At 37.6% G+C, this 24,688-nt stretch overlaps 1 protein-coding gene across 1 annotated transcript in view; it reads left to right on the plus strand.

The window, feature by feature from the left end:
• bcl11bb (BCL11 transcription factor B b) overlaps nucleotides 1-24,688 on the plus strand; it is a 36,982-nt gene that overhangs the window by 4,221 nt on the left and 8,073 nt on the right. Inside the window, exon 2 of the mRNA XM_065268780.2 lies at nucleotides 5,032-5,391. Within this exon, the coding sequence (XP_065124852.1) occupies nucleotides 5,032-5,391 (360 nt within the window). The remainder of the gene's footprint in view (nucleotides 1-5,031; nucleotides 5,392-24,688) is intronic.

Here is a 24,688-nt window from a genome sequence, read left to right on the forward strand (position 1 = left end):
ACGAAATGAACTTGAGAAAAAATTGACATTGCCAAAATTGTAAGTTTACGGGTTAGCACGAACTCAGAATGAGAACAGGACATGAGGGTTTTACAGAGCGCATGAAGCGAGAGAGCCGTTTGATTGATGTGCGGTTTTCTCTTGCTGATCGGACTCGTCTGACCTGACTTGGCAAATATCTTAAACCAGTCTCTGTTCTACTGCACAATATTTCAGTTTATTTTACGGGTGTCATATTTGCCCGTTTGCAGAGCTTCAAAGTGTGTGCGGTTGAAGCTGATAGGGGGAGCTGTAAGTCCTCACCAGAGAGAAAGTCATCATGTGTGTGTGTGTGTGTTTTCTTTCAGAATCTGCCTTCAGGAAACGTGATAACTGTATTTATAATAGTTAATACCCTCAATTGCTATCTTGCCTCCCAAGTGTATCATTCCCACACCCAGCTCACTATAAATCTCTTATCTTACGCTAAAGGTAATTAATTCAATTTATTGGGGTATAGATTTCACCCCTGGGAGCGGTAATCTAGATGCCGGTCATTGCTCCTTAACGTTTTACGTCCTCAGTTCCAACAAACTTTCGAAAGCAAAGTCATCGTGGTTCTGCTTCTTAATACACAATAAGGGGGGTCGGATGAATGAAACACTTTGCGCTTGTGTTTGGCACACGCTCCGGAGCAGATGTAAGCGTGTAGGCCTCTTACGTGAAGATAAGGAAAAGCATTTAGTTTATCAGGCACGGCCTGCACATATGCAGACGATTATTGCACTGTAAATGCACCTGGCGAGCTCAGAAATCGCATATAAGATCACAAGGCCTTTTTGCACATGCTACAGATGTTAACGGTGCTGCAAATATATATATATCACTCGCAATCTATGTGCTGAACGTGCTTGGTGCAGGCTGTGGTCTGCTGTGTGTGTGTGTTTTTTTAATTATTGCTTTAATGCACGACCGTTATCACTTTACACATTTGAGGATTACACGACCCTGCAGGGTTCGATAGCATTGATCATTAAACATTTAGATTTTGCTTTATTAAAAATATATATATTTTAAAAAAAGGAAAAAAAGTAAATCGTAATGTCTTCAATATGGCTCTTTTTTATTGTAAGCTTGAATCCACATACAGTAGATGTCACATGTTTATGCGAAACCTCATGATTTGTGTTATCTTAGCTTGTTATCAAGTTTGTAGAAAGGAGTTAAGATAAATAATTTATGTTACAAATTAGATTAACGTATAATGCATTAGTAATAAAATAAAAATAAAAGCATATATATATATATATATTTTTTTTTTCTATAATAGCATTTTTATTTTTTACTTTCTAATTTTAAATCAGTTTGCATCTCAGATTTCGTACTTTTGAACCATGCTGTATTGGGACCGGTTGATCTGTAAATCCAAAACAAATGTTATTAATAATAGAAAACATAATGTTGATGATGATGTCACAGCTTTAGGTTTTTATCACACACTTTATTTTGTTGTAGCACAGGTATTTATCAGTTTCATACATCATCTGCTATATTTTTGGGGTCAAAATATGTACCCTATAGCTGTCACTGGGGCTGACACCCTAAAGTGTTCATATTGGTGCTAATACCTATACCTTTGGTACGTATTAGGACCTTATAGGGTACTTCCCCAGTGACAGCTGGGGTACATATTTTGACCGAAAGTGGCTGACAACGGCACTTTCACAGCACCTCCATTGTGTCGTCCATTTGTTTGGGGGCCACATAGCATGCCCCCAATGCACATTCCTGTGGCATGGGGTCCACAGTGTTTGTGTTGTCATCCTTGGCATCATTCCACCGTTTTGATGGCTCTCCTGTCAGCCAGGAGGAAAGCAGCAGTTTAGTTCTGGTCTGGTGTCGCTCTCACAACTTCCTTCGAAAGACAGCAGTATATTGATTTATCACGGACCCCCTAAAACATAGATGAGATATTTTTAATTCTGATCAAGAAGATTGTTTTGTAAGAAGTCAAAATATCAGTAATATGGAAAGCCATAATTTTCCCAGCGTTCCTAGTGTCGACTCGAGTGCGTTTGTCCCTCGGGCAGGGACTGGAATTGATTTGCTATCGGATCTTATATCTGCCTCTGTTTTTTCCCCCGTATTTATGCTCTCAGCAAATCTGTTTTGCATCTCAATGTGGTTTTGCATGTTGGGTCAAATCCATTTCACATTGAAGAGCGTGTGCAGGTTCGTTGCAGCGGAGACGATAATGATGCAAGAAAACAAGGAATTTCACAAGGCCACAGAGTTCTAGACACCTATCTGGTTTTCACAAAAGAAACGACTGTTTTTGAGACTCCGTAACCACCTTTCCCAACGTGCACCTGTGATGCTGTGAAACACGAGGCGACCCGTGCCTGAGAACCTATTTTGAGGCTGTTTTGCGGCTTTAGCGAGTGCTAGTTTGTCTGCTGCGATATACCTGTATGATGCATGTGCACCTCTCCAACATCCGTCCAGCATGCAGAGAAGTAGACCGGAAACACAGATACCACTGCAAGATTGAGACGGAGTACTGTCTACCACACAAACACACACACACACGCGTGCACACAAATACACACACACACAGGTGTTTTTTTTCTTTACATTGTGAGCTGTGAATTTTACTTTACGATGAACAGGCACAAAAATATATAAAGTATGCATTCGCGTATGTGTGTCAGTCACAATGTGAGTAATGTGGTTGAGATGTTGTTGCCATCACTTTTACGCTCCAGTGTGCTCCAGATACAAGGGCTTAGGAATCATTTTGAAAACCTGTAAGACTTTGTGGAAAATATATGAGACTATAGCAGTTAAAGGGATAGTTCGCCCAAAAATGAAAATTCTGTCATATTTTCCTCATCCTCATGTTGTTGTAAACCTGTATGAATTTATTTTTTCTGATGGATACAAAAGAAGATATTTTGATAAATGATTGTTATCATTGACCTTCATAGTAGGAAAACAAATATTATGGAAGTATTGTGATAAATGATGAAAAAAATATTTTTAATCTAAATGATGGTAAGCAGTAAACGTGTTAATTGGGATACGATAATTGCGATATTTGCCGATGCGTCAAACTTTTTTCGGTGCAGTTACGGTTCAATGCAATTAATTTATCGATACTTTAATATTATGGTGCCTAGTTAAGCATTTTTAATAACTTAATAATGCAACCAAAATATATAACATGAACGTTTAATTAAACTCTTTAAAAAAGGCACAATCTCCGTCCAATTTGGGCAATTTACAATAACTATCTAAGAAAAAAATACACTTTTTTAAATAAAGTAAATAACGAGGGAAAAAATGTCACATAAAACCAAGCTTATGATTGCAACAGTGAAAGTCTTCAGCGTTTCAGCTGGTCCTGGCAAAGGTTTTCCAATCTGTTTGTACAATCCATTTTCCAAATACAAAAAATTTCCAATCCCATGGTTTGCGTTTGATAGCAGTCACAACGTCTTCTGCCTCTTTTGCTGTGTTTTCGCTGCTACAATCACTTTGCTGCATTGCATTCACTTGCTGACACTAGCACACAAAAATAAATGAAAATGCGCGCTTTGCCAGAAATGCATATAAAATGTGTCAAAATAAAAGTACCTCATATTGATATTTTGTGTGTGGCTTCGATGCATCGCATCGTTAGAAATTTAGTCAATGCATTGATCATTGATGACACCCTAATAAGTACACAGTTTATGGTACCCATTAAATTAAATCGTATTTGTTTTTCCTACTATGGAAGTCAATGGACACTATCTGCTGTGTGCTTACTATCATTTATCAAAATATCTTCTTTTGCTTTCATAAAAAACCCGAAATTCATACAGGTTTAGAACAACATGAGGATTAGTAAATGATGCCAGACTTTTCATTTTTGGGTGAACTATCCCTTTAAGTTAGTTTTTCATCAAACGATGAATTCAAGCCAATTTCGGATGTGCTCGGAGTAGTTGCAAAAGTGTGTGGAAATTTCCAGCTCATGAAGTAATTGAAAAAAAAAACAGATTTATTGTCTAGCGTGTGTTTGCAATATCCCAGCAAGCGAGTTAATCATGTCTGGACCAGTTTGATAGCCACACTGAAAAACAGATTTGCAGAACAAAAATCACAGACACACCAACAACAATTTGTCATTTAGAAACTTGACAGGTGCACCAATTAACTTATCTAACTACCTTAGCTTCAAACACAGCAGGGCAAGGCAAGTTTATTTATACATCACACACGATTGAAACTGTAAGTGCTATTTATGCAAATAATAAATATTTTTTGTCTTCTTTTAAGGACCATTTTCACGCTTGTTTTTGTCATATAAATTGACTACATGTTTAATAGTCAATAAAATAAAGTATGCACCATTTCATTAGATTATAGTCTATTTAAAAGGACTTTGCAATAATAATATTACAGTATATATATGCTATATATATTTAATTATTTCCCTGTTTTTCTGTGGTTTATTTTTCTTGTAAAGCTGCTTTAAAGCATCAAAACATTGTAAAAAAAAAGTGCTATAATGATTAATATGACTTGACTTAAACAGGATAAGGAGTAGTTCAGAAAGAAAATTCCTTAAATACACTCTCAGAAATGCTGGGTTATTTCCAACCCAGTTTTGGGTCTAATAGGGACAAACCCAGCATTTAGGTAAAATTAACCTAGAAAATGTTTATATTTGACCCAAGCATTAGGCTCGTTCCTTTCTGAGCCAATGAAAGCCAGTTTGTTTCCAAAACAAGATAACTCTGTTTTTAAAATATGTGTCAAAAAAGATTTATTATTATTTTATCATGTTTTTATTGTTGTATTTAATTTTTTTGTTATGAAAGCTTAAATCAAAACAAACCAACTGTAGTTTGATTGATATTAATTTAGTTTTGGAACCAAACTCGGTATATATAATCTTCAATATGAATCAGAGAGTATTTACGTTGAAACATATTGAATAATCTGTTATTGATCGTAATGTGTAACTATGCAATAATAATTTTATTCTATATTTTCAACTCTTAGCTACGGCCAATCATGATGCAGGGGCGGGACAGTGCCCATCAGATGTCTCTTTAGCCAGCCCTGCGGGCGGAGCCGGAGAGAGTGACCTGCTGACCTGTGGCCAGTGTCAGACCAACTTTCCTCTGGGAGAAATCCTAGTGTTTATCGAACACAAGAGGAGACAATGCCCAGGACCCAGCACGTGTTTCGACAAACCGTCCGACTGCGACGGTTCCCCGTCCCCCAGACCATCACGAACGGATGTCTGCCGGAGACCCGGACCGGTGGAGGTCGGGATTCAGGTCACGCCACGAGAAGAAGAGGAGAAACGACTGACTCCTGCCAGAGGAATCTGCCCTAAACAGGAGGGCATCCCTACAGGTTGGTGTTTTACACAGTTTGATCGTCTGAAGCTTTTGACAGGGAGACATTTGTGAAGTCACAAACACATAAAGAGTCTTGATGAATTTTATAATAGTTATACAAATCGAGGGGTGAGAACCAGAAGGGTGTAAGTGACAAGAGACATTCAAAGTATAGCACAACCTTAAGTGCCGTACTACACTAAAGTTGCCAACTACATACTACACAAATGTTATTTAATTAGGCAAATTTATAAAGTGTCATTTTTCCTCTTTGACGTGAACAAAAATTAGTTGTTGGTCCTGTCAAAAAATTTAATAATAATATCTAATACTACTTTTAAAGGAATCTCCTAAAACGCTATCTCATGACAATTCGTACGTATTTTACGAGGCGTCTAATTCGTATTTATTCATACGACCACACATTTGCAAATTTTTGTACGATTTGCCATTGCCCCTGTGAAGTTGGGGTTAGGGTAGAGTTTCATTATGTACTTTTTTATGTATTTTTTATGATTAAATTTGTACAATTTGGCCAAAACGTAAAAGATTTATCAGTCTGGTGAAACACAGACAGACAGACAGACAGACAGACAGACAGACAGAGGCAGAATCTTTGACAAAATGTCCAAGCTATTGTTTTCCATACAAAGAAATTGGGCGTATTATACTGCCAAGATCCTAAAAGGACAAAAATAATGAGAGTCCCATAATGGAGTCCATGCTGTATGAGTGTTCTGAAGACACATGATAGGGTTTGTAAATGTAAGTCATTGTTTACTGATAATCTTCCTCTCTGCCATAGCTCTCATATGTTAGTTGAGGTCACATTGTCAGAGTCGATTACTGTATGTGAGGTGATAACCGGTGTGTTTGACATCAACAAATACATTTAGTCGGCTAGATTACAGGTTACATTGTAACACTAAGTTATGGATGACTTTAAAAAGTTGGATTATAGCACACAAGGCATATGGGATGCTTTTTTGCTGCTCTGTTCCTGCCTGGAATTATGAATGACCGTCTAAAGCAGGGGTCTCCAACCTTTTAGTGAGCAAGGGCTACCACAATGGATAAAACAATTTGGAGGGCTACTTTTTTGATATATTCTACTATTTTTAGTTTACTTGTTTATTTTATTTTACATGGTGATGTTTTATTATTGTTCAAAATGTAAACATACATAAAAGAAGCCAAGCTAATATAAAAATATGTAATAAATAAATATTAAAAATAAGGCTTAGTAGAATGTGCTTTGGCGGGCAACTCACAGACTCCGTGTGGGCAACCTGTTGGAGACCACTGATCTACTCTAAAGCTTAGAAATTCTTTTGAACAACCAAAACAAGTTTAGGTTTGTAGAAATGAGTTTATGTAAAGTGTGAATTAATGATGACAGAAATAACACTCTTAGTCTTTCTTTAAGAGATATGCAGATATTTGTCTGTTAGTACCGAGGGGCAACCTTCCGATCTCTCTGATGAAGGCAATACAGAAGTGATTTAAACTGCAATTCATCGACTGGCCACTAGAGGCTGGCTGCAAAAGGGAGTCAATTCCCATAGACACTAGAGCCCTGCACGGGCTTAAAACTCCAGCCCTAACCCGGCCCTGACCCGACGTGTTCAAGAGCTACCCGACCCCAGCCCGACAATGCCTGCAATTTTTTCAGCCCGAACCCGACCTGACCCGAGACCAATATCAATTACTTTTAAGCTCTCTCTCTCTCTCTCGGACGTGCGTTCTCAAACATAATAAGAGGTGAAGTATAGCTTTAGCCTACAGAAATGCTTATTGCTTTAATGTAGGGAGTTGTTCACAGTTCATATTTATGATCTTATAGTCCATTTGAAAATTTTCGTACGAACTGACTGTATTCTTCAGAAAGCACTAAATAACTTCCCTTCCCTTACCTGTCGCTGTTCAGTGTGCAATTAATAAATAAAAATTAGTATGACGTTAATTTTTAAAAGTGTGCGAGGTCCGTGCACGTCCTCCGCTAGCAACACAGAAATGGCAAAAAGCGCAATCGGCTAAACGAGCATTAAATATTAATATGACGTTGATTTTTTGTTTTTATTAATTTATAGTCACAAAACGTATCAACAAAACATCGATTAAAATTAAGAGACAAATTATATGAAATGAAATTTATTTTAAAGTAGCAAGAAAAACTTAAATTAAACTCGGAAATAATGTCTGACCCATTACAATTCTACCTTCAAATTGACCTTTACAACACCCTATATGGCGTTTAAAATTACGGTCTATCTTTCGTATTAAGCTAACTAAATTTAAACAAAACATAAACAACATTACAACAATATTCAAACCCAACAATACTCAAACATAAATATAAAACAGACATTCTCTATAAGGATACATGAAACAATCTGATGTAGCGTTTATAATAGCTGGTTGGTAGATGTTTACTATTTTTGGCAAAACCTCCGTTGCAAACCTTCATTTACCTGAATAAAAATAATTTTTACTTTGAAAATGATGCGCTGTCACATTAACATGAGCTGTTTGTTTACATAAGACTCCGTCTACGTTCATTTACACTGCAGCGCAACGTCTGAGTTCTCAAACTAAAACAGGGTCTGCAGCTTTTGCGAACGAATCCATTTATGAGGGATGAAAGCGGTGGTGTGTAAATGAAAGGCATAAACGTAGCAAAAGTAACGTTTTAAAGGACAAACGCATTAGATGCACGCTGTCTCTGCTACACACGCAAACAAAAGCCCCGACGGGCTTGCAGGGCTCTAATAGACACCCATGTTAAAATGGCCAATTTTCCATCAATACGTTTACAGCCTGGTAAATGTTTTTTGTCTATTTTGCTAATTTTTTGCTAATTTTTGAAACTGTGAGGGGGGTACATTTTTATAACTTAGCCATTAAAAATTATATTAAGCCTTATGTTACGTACACACCAAACGCGGTGCATCACGTTACTTGCTCTAGATTACTTGCAGGATTTAACTTCGTGTCATGCAAATTTTTCGCTTCAACTTGGGCGAAGACGCATTTGACGTGTTTTCGCGGCAATCGCGCTGCCCATATCACGTCATTCGCATCACCCCGCGCGACGATGCGTCTGATCCATCTCTGCATTGACTTTGTATGTAATCTAATCGTGCAAATCATTTAACTCGCATTTGGTGTGTATGCTCCATTAAAGTTCTGAAAAATTAACGGCCGCTTGAGTGACAGGTGAATTGCTGCTGCTATCACTCCTGTTGAGCTAGGTGGGCGTGGTTTCAGCAACCAGTCTCCTTAGGTCCACCCACGTCCCACCTCTTTGCTGATTTTCAGTTATCCAGAGGTAAACGCACTGCCAAGATGGCGACGGAAGTGCTTTGGGCTTCATAAATGCTCTTCTTTAACCTACGAGTGACATCATCGACACCACGTCTATATTTTTTACAGTCTATGGTTAGTACACACACGTTTTTTGACTGGATGGCTTCTCTCAAAAGGTCTTGGGTCTTCTTCTTTTGAGTTGGCCCTTCAAGAGGGATTAAAGCTCCTCCTTGCATGATTTTATTAGAGCAAGACACACCATCTCTCTCTCTCTCTCATCTCTAAGTGAAGCATAAATGCCCTGAAAGAAAAAAAAAACTCCAGAAATCCTCGCCCAACGTGTTTGGGGGAAATATCATCGTATTAGGAAAGAAAAGGGTTTTAAAAGCCCATTAAAATTCAAGTGCAAAGAGACACAGTGTGCGGATTAATAAAGAAGATTCCTCATTCACAGGGTTAAAGACTCAGTTTAGTGTGAGGGCCTTCGGGGGTCTCATGTTATCTTCCATAACAGCACAGCCCATCCTCTTTTAACGCACAGACGGTCTGGACGAGCAAATGTTTCATTTGCCAACACTAATTCTGAGTTCCGTTAAAAAGGGGCAGATGTTTAAATGTTTTTTATATTTGACCCAACAATAGGTTAAAACAACACAACATTACAACCCAACATGTTGAATATATCCCTTACAATAATAAAGTATTTTATTATTATTATCTGAACTGTCTACAGAACAACTCTTGCTTCAGTTTTGCTTTGTAGACATACAGTAAGTGGGAAAAGTTGTCAAGGTTATGCACAAAAACAAATGCAGGACAGAAAGGCGCTTCAGGCTTGAATTAAATATTTCCAGTGGATGAAAGCTTTGCTCAACACTCACCACTTAGATTGGCACTTAACTGTCTTAAATTTCAGCCAAATGAGATTATATTTAATGGGACTAATTAAATACAATATGGAGCTATAATTGCCTAAGGGCAGAAGACACACATGCTGTAGGCCAAAACACCCGGCCTGATGGGCGGGAGTTAACCCATTCACATCCAGGGTTGCTAGAATGACTCTTCTGTTTGAAAGTCATTATAAAAAAATAAAACTGCAGAATACACAATTTAATAAAAGTTTTGAGGATTTAATGTCTTCTTTAGATATCATCTGTGTTTAGTGTGATCTCTCTTGGCACTAAACACATTTTGAGCGTTTTTTTAGTAGAATTAAGTAAAAAGACTAATTTCTTTAAAATTAGAAATAAGGATTTAATTTTATTTAGGTTTAGATCCTGCAGTTTCCTGCAATTGCTCAAGTGGAAGGGGAGTTTACCCTAAAAACTTGACACATCAGTTTACATTTTTATACAGTTTTTAATACTAAATACACATTTCCTGTATTTTCTGGATGTATTCTGTTAAAGAGACCGAGAAAAAATTATATGTGATCACTATAAAATTGCAAAAATAACAAATCTAATTCTGGCATGGTGGCCTAAGACTTTTGCACAGTATTGTATATATTTAAAACACCAATAAATTAAGCCAGCTGATTTTTTTCATATGCATGCGGTGTCTGCGTTTTATAGCTCCTGATTAGTTAAATAAAAAATATGCAAACAGTCAATAATACAAGCACACCCAGAAAATCTTTGCACTTTTTCACATGCATTTTGGATCTTAAAGGGATAGTTCACACACACAAAAAAAATTCGGTCATCATTCCCATGCTTTTACAAACCTTGTTCTGATGAACTCAAATCAAGATATTTTTATGGATGTTTGTAACCAAACCGATCAGAAGCACCATTGACCTCCATAGTAAATTGTAAAAAATGCAGAATGAAGTTGCAAGTCCATTCAACCTACTATTTTAACTACATAACAAGTTGAAATTGTTTTAAAAAAAAATTAGTTAAAGCAGCAAAAAAAAAAAAAAAAATCTGCATTTTAGTGAATGGTGCTTTTGATCAATTTGGTTACAAACATTCATCAAAATATCTTCCTTTGTGGAAATTAAAATAGCTGTTTCTCAGTAAAGCTGTGTTGTTTTTCAGATTTGTTTAAGGAATCATATTGAATAGTAATTAAAAATAAAATGTGTGACGACTAGCCCCCATCTCCTACGATCTCTCTGATGTTTATGCGCATCCTGTTTAGGTTTTATCTCTCATATGTAGAACTGCGCTTAGTTTCTCATCAATCCCTGAGCTATCTACCTAATCATACTTCATGAACTCAGGAGAAAGTGTACAGCATCGTGTGCTTGTCCTTTCCTACGCTCCTCTAATCACCTAGCGTGCGCTCATTTAAATATTAGAGTAGGCTTTAATCAGGGAAAGTAATCACAGTCATGAATATTCATAATGTGCCGGTCTAACAGTCTCATTGTCTCATTCCTGTGCCAAATCGTGTCTTCCTGCCTCTCAGCTGTCTGCTCCGACGGCCTCTGTCTGGTATAAACGGGAAGAACTTAAAAATAAATACACTATTCATGCATGATCCTGGGAGAACAGCGTGTGTGTGCGTGTGTGTTGTGAGAGAGTTTCAAAAGATGGAGAGACTGATCCCCGTTCCAAGTGATGAATATTTGTGGAAGGCTCAAGAAGACCTCATTTGCATAATGACTTTGTAGTTTTGCATTAATTAAATTTGCATATGAAACTGCGTTAATTACCTCTGATCATCTGTTTTCAGCGCCGCGGTATTTGATGTCCAGCCTTCAGGGTTGTGATTAGAGGTTACAGTGACTGTTTTACTTTGTGTGTGTGAGGACTGAGGTAGAATAGTAAGTGAATTTGATGAGTCAGTTTCACACTTTTTCTTGATAATGTCACGACGCATGAAGCAGAATGTCAAAATTGTGTTAAAAGTGAAGATTGTGTTTTTTAATATAGTGAAGGATTAATATCAACAGTTATTTTGGATCAGTACATGGATCTCAAGTCGTTCTGCCTTAAAATGGACATAAAGTGACAACAAAAGACCTTAGACGTTTACCGTACATGAGTAAAACAGTGATGTTTTTCTCTTGCATATATTTATGTGGATGAAAGCAGGTGCATTTGCACCGAAACGTCACATGAACTATAAAGGATATAGAAAGAATTTGCTAATATTTCATTTTGAATGTTTAATTCAGATTGAACCGAATAATCTAACAAGTTTAACAATAGAACTAAAATTTATTAAAATTATATCCGTTAGCAGTTTTTCAACACTTTTTGATGGTGCCACAGTCACAGTATTTACACCTCTTTGGCTGTCAACCTACTGCTAGCTTACTTTCGTCTGTTAAACTGGAATATTGACAAAAAATGCACATCACATTCACAACATGCATCTATACCGATCTCTCTGACCTCTGATCCCCAGCTATTAAACCCAGAAAACATAACAGAAACCATACCCGTGATCCCGAGCCATGCCAGCGTCTCTGTTGGAGGGTGCCTGTGGTTTGAGCCTCCGGGATTTCAGGCCTGCTCGTTTTTGGGATCCGTCCAAACGAGACCACCCCATCGCAGACTGATTGGTGCTGTCTGCCGGCAGGGGTCAACCTGGTCCATGTTGGACACGTTATAGAGCGGGTCAGCAGCGCTGCATGTGCGCTCCACGCCGAGCGCTGGAAGGAGTTAAAGTCTCCCACATGAAGGCATCAAACGCTCCACATACCACTTTATTGTAGTCATATGGCAGCAGATTTGATATTTTTCCTTCCACAGCGGGGAATAAAACTCGCCACTAATTTGGACTGCGAGCGTCGCCACTAAATTTCAACATGTGCGGATTGTGTTGACCAGATGTGTAACATTTTGTTTTTTCTTTTTTGTTCTCTTCACTGCTTCCATTATCGGCCTTTTGTCAAATTATCCATGCCTGATTTAAAAAAATCTGTTGTTTATATAAAATTACAGTAGCCGTGCGCAAAAGTCTGCAATATTTTCTAAAAAACATTTAGTTTCCATTATAGGATGTTATGTGATGAAAACAGGATTTCGGGTGCATTCTCCAGAAGTCACGTTGGTCGACCGCATGCATCATCAAGGTTTAATATTTCGGGTTCAATATCAGAAAAGCAACCGTTACATTTCAAGGTAAGAATGAAACTACAATGATTGTATGTCTTAAAAGAAATAAATCGTAACTTTTTTAATGTATTTTAACTGAAATGTGAGAACCTCGATGACGTATGCGGTGGAGCAGCTTGACTTCCGGAGAATGCACCCAAAATCCTGTTTGGGACATGTCTGGCGGAACTGGCACGAATGGCCACACTAGGTCAAAGCATTAATGGCATGTAAAGCCCCTTATACTTGGGAGCGTTTTCTGGGAGGATATACTACACAATTTTGCATCTTTAAAGAATGTTAATTTCACTTTTAAGGGGACATATCATGAAAATCTGACTTTTTCTATGTTTAAGTGATATAATTTAGGTCATTGAAATTTGGCTCCCCTTGTGATGTCAGAAGGGGATAATACCGTCCCTTAATCTGCACTATCCAACCACAGCACTGCCATTTAGTGCAGAGATCAGCTCATTTGCATTTAAAGGGACACACCCAAAAACGGCACATTTTTGCTTACCTTTTAATATGTTAAAATAAATTATCTTTATGGTATTTAGAGCTAAAACTTCACATACGTACTCTGGGGACACCAAAGAATTATTTGACATTTTCAAAAAGTCTTGTGAAAGCCCCCTTTAATGCGTGTCAGGTGTCCTGTAAATGCGAAAAAATGCTGTTTCCATATTGTTTCGAATGGCCTGAAAAACCACCTCACGTGTAAAAACGTTTTTGCGATATGTGGGAGTTTTTGCAAATTGTTGTGTTTCCATTGGGCACATTTTCAATTTCAATTGGCACAATTTGAATGGTAATGCAAACCAGCTAGGGACCAAAACAGTCAGTATACTTGTTGTTTGCAACTAATTTCCAGTGAAATAAATAGAAATACAGAGGTCTTATGGAAGCTTTTAAACATTTTGACTTGAATTCGTCCATCGAGAACTGACTGGATCAATAGAAGTTGCTATTGCTGGTCACGTTGCTATTTCCTAATCGTTGCGATCTTTTCCTGGGCCTTGCCCTCCCACCGTTCTTCATGACCGGAAGAAAAGAGAGATGATTTTGAGATGGTAGGAGATTTGTGTTTTTGATTAAAGATTATGAGGGCACATGATATTTTTTTAAATGATGAAGCTCACAGATTTGTAAAAAAATTTCCACAAAAACTTAATTGTGACTTTAAATGTGGCATCTTTAAAATCTGTTTAAAACAACCATCAGTGTAGAAATTCCGATTGTGTGACGATTGTGTGAATTTGGATGATAATGATGTGAAAGAAAAGTAACGTTTTTATCCACTTGACATCAGAATGACAGCATTCCCCTAATAAGACATTACGAAAATCTTGGCACTGCAGGGCCAGAAAGTGTTTTCATTTTCAGTCATTTGCCAAACTGGGATTATAGTGTCACAATCAGAGAGCCAAGCAGAGACAGCTGGGAAGATTCATGGGTACGAGTCTATCAAACATGTTCTACCATTTAGGGTATCTGGCAGACATTTTTATTCAAAGTAACTAACAGTTCAGTCAAGTATACAGTATGTTTTCCCTATGTATTAAACCCATAAACTGTTACATTTAACATTTTATGCGTTTCGTTTAGCATGGCTTTGAGCACATTGTCTGTGAACGTCCAAAATGATGTCAATAAAAACTGTGTGGTAGTCGAGATGAGATCTTGCGACTGTGCTGAATTACACTGTGGTAGGCAGCAGTTTCTTTTCGGCTCTTTTTGTAGTTTTAGCATCGGGTTTGTCATTGTGTGTCCTGCTGGGTGGCCCTGTAAATTCCAAGGCGGCTTTTTAAGGCATTGGGAAGAGCGATTGCATTAAAAACGAAATGTGCATTATTTATTTATCCACACTCTCTGTGTTGTTTTTGCTCTTGGTTCAAGAGCATTCGTGTAAAATAGGTAGTGGCACAAACACAACCAAAGAATTGTAACAATCATAAATTCCATGATAATTTTGCACTTGAAGGCCAGTTCTGATCTGGAATAATTTACTATGGTGATCTGATCATCTGCTATTAAAAAATATTAAATTTAAAGGACTACTTCACTTTCATAAAAAATCCTGATAATTTACCCACCCCCATACAATCCAAGATGTTTGTCTTTCTTTCTTGAGAAGTTGAGAAGAATTAAAGTTTTTTGAGGAATATATTCCAGGATTTTTCTCCATATAGTGAACTTAGTGGACCTCCAGGTTTAATGCAGCTTCAAAGGGCGGGTCTTGAGGCGAGATGATTGACAGTAGATGATAACGTTCATTGATTGACAGCTGCACAGGATGATCTAACGTTAGCTTGCTTTGCTCGTGTTCATAATAACAACAACATGATAATAACTTTTTTACGTAGTATGTTTACCGTAGTTACACACAACAAGCAACAACTAAGCCAAATTATGTTTTAGATATTTTTACCATTTTACATTACCTGAGTACGTGGAAAAACTGGGCTGAAAACAGTACTTGAAATCTTCCTGACGAAAGTGCTGGCCGCATATTCAAATTTTCGAGTAATTTTTTAGTGCTGTGTCAGCTGAGAGTCGCGTTGATGTAAACAATAAAAGCTCCCGGATGTTGTCCTTACAACCACATACCGCACAGGTTCTAGTCATCTTTTGGGTTTTGGTGATTTCCCCTTCAGAGACGGTAAAAGCTGAGTTACTGTTTGGTTGGGTTCATCTGCCGGCTTGACTTGAGTTGATTTGAGAGCAGGTTGAGCGGTAAAATAAGTTATTTGGTTTGATCAACTTCATGCGGCGCCGCAAGAACCGACAGCCGGATGATGTCAAAGTACCGCGAGAGTGATTCGCGAAATGATACAGATGAGTTTGCTTTTAAATCGCTATCGCCGAACTTTGACGTTATCCCGCTGTCGGTTCTTGCGGCGCAGCATGAAGTCGAACAAACCTGAAGGCCGCATCGGTCAAGAGTGGGTGGAGCTAATGACCCAGTTTCACGCAGTGCATTCTGGTTAATTGAGTCCATTAAAGATCGTTACGAAAATTTCTCTTCAACACACTATCAATCTATTAATCGAAGTCAGGCAAATTTCTTTTTTTTCTCACGTAAAATGCAAAATTGAAATAAATTACCCGTGATAACAGGCTAAAATGTCTCCAGGGGTTCAATTCCGCTTTAATTTGTATCATTTCACATACAACAATGTCAGAACGGACCTCTTTCTCCACACTTGTAAAAACTGGAGCGGTAGTTTCACATATGACATGAATGACCTTTCCACATGATAACTTAATATGTAAGGTCACGCTGGCGCTAGTGCGAGATGAAAAGTTGTGGTAAAAAGGACATATTTATTATTCTTTTGACGATCGTTTTGGGGGTTAAAGCTTACGTAACACATGCTGTTTCTGCATTTCTGATGTTAATCTGGAGTACCTATAGAGTAGTATGACATCCTTTATATCTCTGAAGAGTTTTTAGTTTAATCAGATTTAATAAAAGAAAGATTAGCTTTACAGAATCTTTCCGATAACGTATGAAAAAATGAAGAAGGAGGAGTTACTACTGCGGGTGGAGCGAGTACGAGTCATGCAACACTATACAACACATGTTTGTGTCATTTATATAATACGCACGCACCGATTTCCAACATAAGACAGAAGTCTTACTTACCGCGTGCAACTCATGACCCGGTTGGGAAAATCCACTGCATCAAACACACACGCAAAACTCCGCTGCTACCCCGGATAATAAACTATATCCATTGTTTTTATAAGGCTGGATTTCTTCTCCTTACATCCAGAAACACACTTCATCATCTTTCGTGCCATTGTTGAGTTTTGAAATTATACAAAGCTGAGTGGCGTGATAAGATGTTTGCAAGCTAGCGTCTCCCGCTGATTGACGGGTGGGCGGGGTTTTCCGGGTGGAAGTGCCCATATAAAGAAGTGATACGTATAGAAAACCCCTGAAACGTCAGTTGGACCTGTAATCGAAAAAAACTTTCCGAAACTTGTACGAACCCTGGCGAAGTGCATTCGTCACAGAAATACTCTGTAACACGTCCAACTGCTTTTTTGACACTTTGGCTACGTTTAGCATGAGGAAACAACTCTATAACTGTGTTAATAAGTCCGAATGCTTGAAATACCATTGAACCCCCCTTTAATACATTTTCAGATGTAATTTTATGAAAGTGGAATATTCCTTTAAATTTGATTTAATGCAGCGGGTATAGGACGTGGTTACATGGGATTTTAGGACCTCAAATTCATTTTGGATGAATAGACACCTAAATGCTTCCCACTGTATTTGCCTCTAAGTCTTTCTGATCTTTTCCTGTTGTATGTGCATTCCTTCTAAAGTGAATGAAGAAACTGATCATCACACTTATTATTTTAATCCATTCACCGGGTCTGTTACCATCTCAATGCAGAGATGCATTGAATCAGAGCGTAAGGAGTGGCTATTATAGTCTAAAGGCCGGCACGATAGTTTAGCATTAAACTCTCTCCGGCAGCCCAGCGAAGGAACGAGCCCTCGATCTTATCGGTTGGTGTCAGTAAGGGCCTGTTCTCACACGCAGCGCGCGGCAGATGTGGTCCTGCCGGTATGTTTGCTAAAGGCATTGGCTAGATGAAAGACTCTTCTAAACCATAAGCTATGCAGGGAGTCGTGCCAAAAGCTGAAAACGCATCGTTGTGAAAACAGCCCTGGGAGAAGTTGATCTCCCTCTGTTTGTTCCCGCAGAGGATGAAGAGGGCTTCTGCGGAGGGCTGAGGGCGAGACAGCACACGATGGAAAAAAAACTCTCATTATTTCCTTTTACGCCGATACTGAGTGCCAAGGAGAAGTGAACTGTGAATGTTGTCAATCAGTTAAAACACTTTCTTCAAAATGTCCTTCTTTTCTCTTTCAGGAGAATCTGTGGAAAGTGTTTCGTGTCGAACGTATAGCAAATTCACAATATTTACAGTTTGTTGCTCCATTAATCTCTGTTAAAAGATAAAAAGCAGATGGATTTGAATGATTAGTGTTTGTGAGTGTGTGTGGTCTGAGTTGGGTAAACATGCACTATAAATAACAATTCAATTCACACACTAAAAATGTGAGCCCTGAGAAAAATATTGAAAGCAATTTGTAACAATTATTATTATTTATTTGTGACCCTGTCTGTGAAGCCCATGCTAAAGTCTCACAATCTAATGATGAGATTAGGAGCATCAAAGATATCAAGGTTATATATGTGCTATACATTATGTAGGATGATTTTATGTAGAAAACGATAAATCACAAAAATGATTTTTTTACAGACAGGGTCAGATTTTGGATTATTAAGGGGCCCGTGTGATTCCTGCATCAGTCACAGAGTTGCATCGTGTGCAACAGCAGTGAAATCCATTCACATGACTGGCATGTGTCGCAGATCCCGCGCCCATAAGGGCTTTGCGGCATCTAAAGGAGCTGTTTTACGGGACCCTGATTGTTTTGGAAGGCGTCCTGAGGGCTTCGGGATTTTTACAGTGAGCTTTAAATGGGTATAGATGCTTGGGCCCAGCTGGGGACCATTACGGTACGCGTTATCCAAAAAATGCCAGGGCAATTATTATTTCACATACGGGATAGCTCTCTGTTCTTTTCTTTTCTGTTTTCCTTGCTCACACACACACAAGAGGGAATTTATTAAGCTTTTCTTGAAACCAAGTGGTCAAGGTTTGTCTGGTAACTACAGTAGATGCATAGGCCATCTTTCTTCATCGATAGCGCACTTCCAGAAGATCAAGTGTCCATTCTTGATTTAGACTTCCTTGTTTAAAGCGTACTAATTCAAATATCACACAGTTGTGTCTTTAAATGTTTAACATCCTACTTTCTCCGCATTTTCTTTGCTCTCCTGAGGTCGTTCTCTCCGTCCTGTTCGTTGGCACTTCACTTCAGCCGCAAACACTATCGTCATCCATCAAATTCCTGCTGCTCTTCTTGGACGCCTTTTCACGCCAGACAGATCACGGAACGGTGACGCACGCTCCGATCCGTGATTCACACTTGTTGAGATGCCACATAAAGCTGTGCTTATGTGCTTTATTTCTCACTGAGCCAGTAGCTCTTACCGACAGAAAAGTCTTTCCAGTTGTCTTTTCCCGTCTGCGCCATAGGATGCCGCTCTCTCCGGGTGTATCAGATGATGACAGGGCACTCAAAGATGGCATGTGTTTTCGTTTAGACGGCTGCACTGCTCCGGGCCGAGACAGGCGGTGCAGGAGGAAGCAGAGGGTTGATGTGGGTGTGCACGCATCTGAGGGACAGGTACAGAAGATCAGGGTACTGTAGATCAGGTTCAGGTCCCACCTGACCAGAAATGGCCTTCTGCCAAACTGCTGAATGGTTTTGTGTGGATGAATTTATTGCAGGGTCTTTATTTGGTTGTGTAAGTGTAGGTGTGGGTATGTGGAGGTCCCTTTGTGTGGTCATACGCATCGGTGGGTTTGTGCGTGTCGCAAAACAGCGCCTGCTTCTCTTCCAGTTTGTGATGCCCCACCTCTCTGTTCCTGTAGATGGAGACAGATTGGAACGGTTACTGCAACAGGCCTGTTTTTACTTAGACAGGAGACAGCCGTGTGTGTGTGTGCCTGCCATAACCACTATTACTGCCACTATCCACTGCGGCTTCTCTCCACACACACACAGTTTTTCCACTGTTGAATGCAAGCTATGGCCTTTTCAAATCCAGTTGTCCGTCGTCATTACAGCCATGAATCACTGATAACTGATATCCACTGGAGGACTGATCTACCAGAGGACTATATGGGTATAAAGCACTAGAGGAAAAGGCAGGTTTTCATATTAAGCACGTGAACCTTGGTAATCTAGACTGATGTGCAGGTCGACGTATATTTACTTACATCACAAAGATATCTTTACTAAACCAGTCAGTGTTTCCTCTAGGATTTTTTTCAACTGTGGCGGCAGGGGGCGCCCATGATGATTATAAATGTAAAAAAAAAATTTATGTAGAATATAGGCTACAGTAAACTAACATGTATTTTTTATAATTTTAACGCTGTCATTTACTTTTCCTTATATTTATAGCATATTGCTTTTCTATGTTTGATCTAAACTGTATTTTCTTAAAAAAACGTTACACAGCTACGTACGTAGTTCGGATATTTCATTGTAGTTTTAATGTAGTGTGCATTGCAAGTTCGTCCTCGTGTTTAGCGTACAGAGCTGTTACAAAGTCATGCAGTCCTGTTTGATAATCCGCACCGCTGTGATTGACCGAACAACCGACCAGTTATCCGACATCAGCAGCAATTTTATTTCACACCCGTACCATTTGACATAAAGACTGTGACCCCGAGCCGGTGTTGTGTCGAAGTCTGTTCCCCCTATTTTTCCCTTCAGTGTAGTGTTTTTTATAGCGTTTTTATCACGTTATAAGTTTTATTATTTATATATTTAAAGTTTTAATGGCTACTGAGATGTATATGTGTGCATTTCTGTAATGTATCTATATTGTTTTAATGGTACGTCAATTATTTTTACAGTATGAATCATATTATATGTATAATATATATTTATTATGTATGCAAACATTAAATTTTAAAAACAACCAGTAAAGGGGAAAAAAAGAAAAAGACAGGCTATATTTTAAAAGAAATACCCTAATAGAAAACTGTCAAATGTATGAAATATTTAATAAATTGTATTATAAAATACATGATATTATTGCCTTTTAGTATAACCAATTCAAATCTTTAATCTTTCTAAATGTAACGTGATGAAAACGCTATAAAACCACTACACTAAAGGGAAACAGGGGGAACTGAGTCCGACACAACACCGGTCACACCGCAAATCGCGCAGTTAAATATAAACCTTTACCGGTCTTCAGACAGATCTTAAACATAAATAAGCACGGGTCATTTAAAAACGAGTCGAATTTTGGTCTTGGATGTTAGACCCGCATTTAATCTTGTCTATTGAGTCCCGACCTGCATCTACAACACAAATGACACGCGAATAGCCTATTACACCCGCTAGATCAAATATTATGCAGTTCACCCGCGGGTACCTCGACCCTGCTGTTTCGTCTGAAAACAGATAAAACAGTCTCACCGTCTGCCTCAAGTTTCTATTACCAACGTTCTTCTCTTCCACAGGAATAATGTAAGTTTCCTTACAAACAGATTCGACTATTAATGTCTTGCTGTCGCATATAAGTAGTATACAGTATTTAGCCTTTTGTTTTTGGACAAATATCTTATCATTTAATGTGAAACTTTGTGAGTGTCGATCTAAAGCACAGACGACTGACTGACAGCTGAGCGCTCAGCAGCGCGCTGCGCTTATAGCCTATACTGAATAACTAATGGCCAGATAAGTTGATAATATGAGTACAGTGATTCCAAATGAATGTCCAAAAAAATCGTAATATGTTAAATCAAAAGTTTAATTATGTCTTTTCTCGCAGCCCTGCGCTGTGCTGGTGTAGATATGCGCCGGTGAACATCATATGCGTGATGACCTTGCAGCTTAAATTACCCTAAATTTATAGTCATAAAGATAAAAGTAAAACAACATTCGCAACTTCAAATGATGTATTTTTATTTTTGTAAACTCACAATAAGGAGAAAACCTTGTGCTTATTTATAATCATTAAAAACATGACGTGCTTTCTGCTGGTTTGGTTTTAGAGCGCGTCACAAAAAAAGAACAGAAACTCAAATACTTTTTTATTCGTTTTGTCAATTTAATAATTATTTAAGTGCAACATATTTCGTATAGGCTTATTTATTTTATTATTATTTCTCAAAACAGAAACGTAGCTTAATAATCCTCTGTTGATTTAAATCTATTTGTGCATGAAACTAAACCCATGGAGGAAATTATGATATTTTAGGAGATTTATTTATAAATGAGTGAACAACGCAAATCCAGAAAGGAATTTATTTCAAGACAGCCAGTCTCGCAGTAGCTTTTTTGCGAGCTCCCGCTGTGGGTTTTGTCTAGAAGGGATACAGCAAATGCCGAAAAGTTACGGATTACATTTGGAGGTAGGTTTATTAGGATGAAAACAGCGGTTCTGGCTAAATTAGATACAAATACATCCTACAATCGTGTGAAATTTTGTGTTTAGAGTTGGGTTTGGTTAGAGGATTAGGATAAAACAGTGCTCATCCAACGAGATTTCGTTTACTGTATCCCTTCTATCCACAACCGCAGGCGTGGCGGGGATGTTTTATGAGTGGCGGGCCGCCACGGTTGAATGTATATAGCGGAAACACTGCAGTCTGCCTTAAAACCTTGAAGAAACTTAAAATGGACAATTTACTCACACCCACAAGCATCCAAGATGTTCATGTCTTTCTTTCCTCAGTCAAAAAAAATTAAGGTTTTTGAGGAAACATTACAAAAAAAATGTCCATTATAGTGCACTTCAATGAGATATAATGGTTAAAGGTCCCAATTTTCAATGCAGCTTCAAAGGGCCCAGCTGAGGAATAAGGGTCTTATAGCAAAACGATTGATATAATATATAAAACCACAACTTTTTTAACCACAAACACTTGGCTTTAGATCTGTGATGTGTGTTGACTTCACGCATTATGTGTTTTATCTTTAATTTCTTTCTTTATTTTAAAAGTGCGTTTGACTTTGTCTTTTCATGTTTGACTTGTTAACACTAGATTTGTACTTAAGCCTATGCTAAGTGTGACCTTACGTAATGTGTGACGTCGTGGATGTGCATTGCAGAGCCAGTTATCATGAACTTGTTATTAAAGTGAACTCTTTTCCTTTAAATCTTTCGAAGAAATTGACTTTGATGTACACATGTTTGAGACCATAGTGAGACCCAAATCTGTATTTTCCTTTTTTTTTTTTTATATGTGAGCCTGTTTGAAAAATTCAGTCTAAAGTCTCGTAATCTAATAATGAGATGAGAATAGAGATGCATAAGATTAATCGTGATTTAATCTATAGCAGAATAAAAGTTTTTGTTTACATCACGTGAACTGTGTATAATAATTATGTATATATAAATATGCACACATGCATGTATAATTTTAAGAAAAATATATATTTATATATTAAGTATTTATATTATACATAAATATACAAATGTATATACATGTGTAAACATTTCTTAAATATATACATGCATTTGTGTGCATTTATCTATACAAAGTTATTATACACAGTTCACACACATATATGATGTAAACAAAAACTTTTATTCTGCTATAGATGAATCGTGATTAATCGTTATGTATCTATAGATGAGAATCAAAGTTTGATTTCACTCATTGATTTCACATTGATTTCAATCTTTGACATGGCCTTACTCTGTCAATATTTAAAACATATCAAGGTTATATTATTACAGAATGTGCTTTACATTATATAAGAGGATTTCATATTGAAAACAGTAAATCAAAAAAGACTTTAACTGGGTTTTTACAGGCATGGTTACATACTGCAGTGCATATAAATAGCACACAGTGTGAAAACTTGTGCAATACATGTGGCAAATTTCATTTTTTTGCCAGCCCAGTCTCACGAAATTTCGTTATATAGTCACGTATTTTTTTGATTCTTTTTTCGTGCTATTATCACGAAATTTCGTGTTTTTTTGTGATCGTATAACGAATTCCTGTTTTCGTGTGATTATCACGTATTGGTTACTCAACTGTTTTGTCCTATTTTCTTAACATTGTCGCTTCGGTTTAGGGTTAGATTTACATAAAATGACATCCCTAACCAAACCCAACTCTAACCCTAACGGCAGGCGACATATAAAAAAATTAATCAGAAAAAATAGTATAAACCAATATATAAAGTGACATTCTAATGCAAGCACCAAATCTAACCCTAAACCGAAGCGACAATGGTTTAAAAATAGGAAAAAGCAGTTGAGTAACCAATACGTGATAATCACACGAAAACAGGAATTCGTTATACGATCACGAAAAAACACGAAAGTTTGTGATAATAGCACGAAAACAGAATCAAAAAAATACGTGACTATATCACGAAACTTTGTGAGACTGGGTAGCTTTTTGCATGCATATGATACGCCAGTCCTTCCCGTTCACTTAATGCGGCGGATCTTTTCGTGTCGTTTTATGTATTGTTTTTTAAACAAATGTCACTTGGGTTTGGGGTTAGATTTGAGATTTGCTTTAGGATGTCATTTACAGTAATAGGTGTCTCCATGTTTTTGTCTATTTTTAAACCATGGTCCATTGAAGTTGGGTTTTGTGTTAGGATGTCATTTGAAAGGTTTAAAAAAAAGAGAAACCAATACATAAAAATTGCACAAAAAGATGTGCCATTTAAAGTGAATGGGAAGAACTGGAATATTATATGCATGCAAAATTGGAATTTGTCATATGTATTGCATGACTTTTCACACTGCGAGTTATTTAAATGCACTTCATGAGAATGGGCTGGTTTTATAGATAAATAGAAATTATTGAAATGATTTGGTTAGAATAACAATCTGAGAAGAAACTTTATAAAAAAAAGAGTTATAAATAATAATATAAAAATTCCATTTGGGTACCGCCTTCCTTTGCTTGAATCACATTATGATCTTGCTGTTGGAGGCAAGAACAGGCACTGACTTCCCAAACTTGAGATAAAAATAAAATAATATGGTCAAGTTCACAAATTTGCTAAGTGACTTTTTATTTTTATAAAGTCTTTTAAAGATTGTAATGATATTGAAAATACTAATAGAAATAAATTTCCACTGTAAGTGATATCTTCTAATCATCACTGTAAATCTGTCATTCTATTAATAGCAGAATAGAAGCACATCGGATATAAGCAGTGCACATCAAAGAGCACACAGACACGCACATATGCACAAATACACGCACATCACAGTGAGCTCTGACATTCATGCATGAAATAAACACTAGTATGATGGTCTGGCCTTTAGCTTGAGGTCTGGTTCTCCTCTTATCGCC

Source organism: Paramisgurnus dabryanus, chromosome 12 (genome assembly GCF_030506205.2).
Source record: "Paramisgurnus dabryanus chromosome 12, PD_genome_1.1, whole genome shotgun sequence".
NCBI lineage: Eukaryota > Metazoa > Chordata > Actinopteri > Cypriniformes > Cobitidae > Paramisgurnus > Paramisgurnus dabryanus.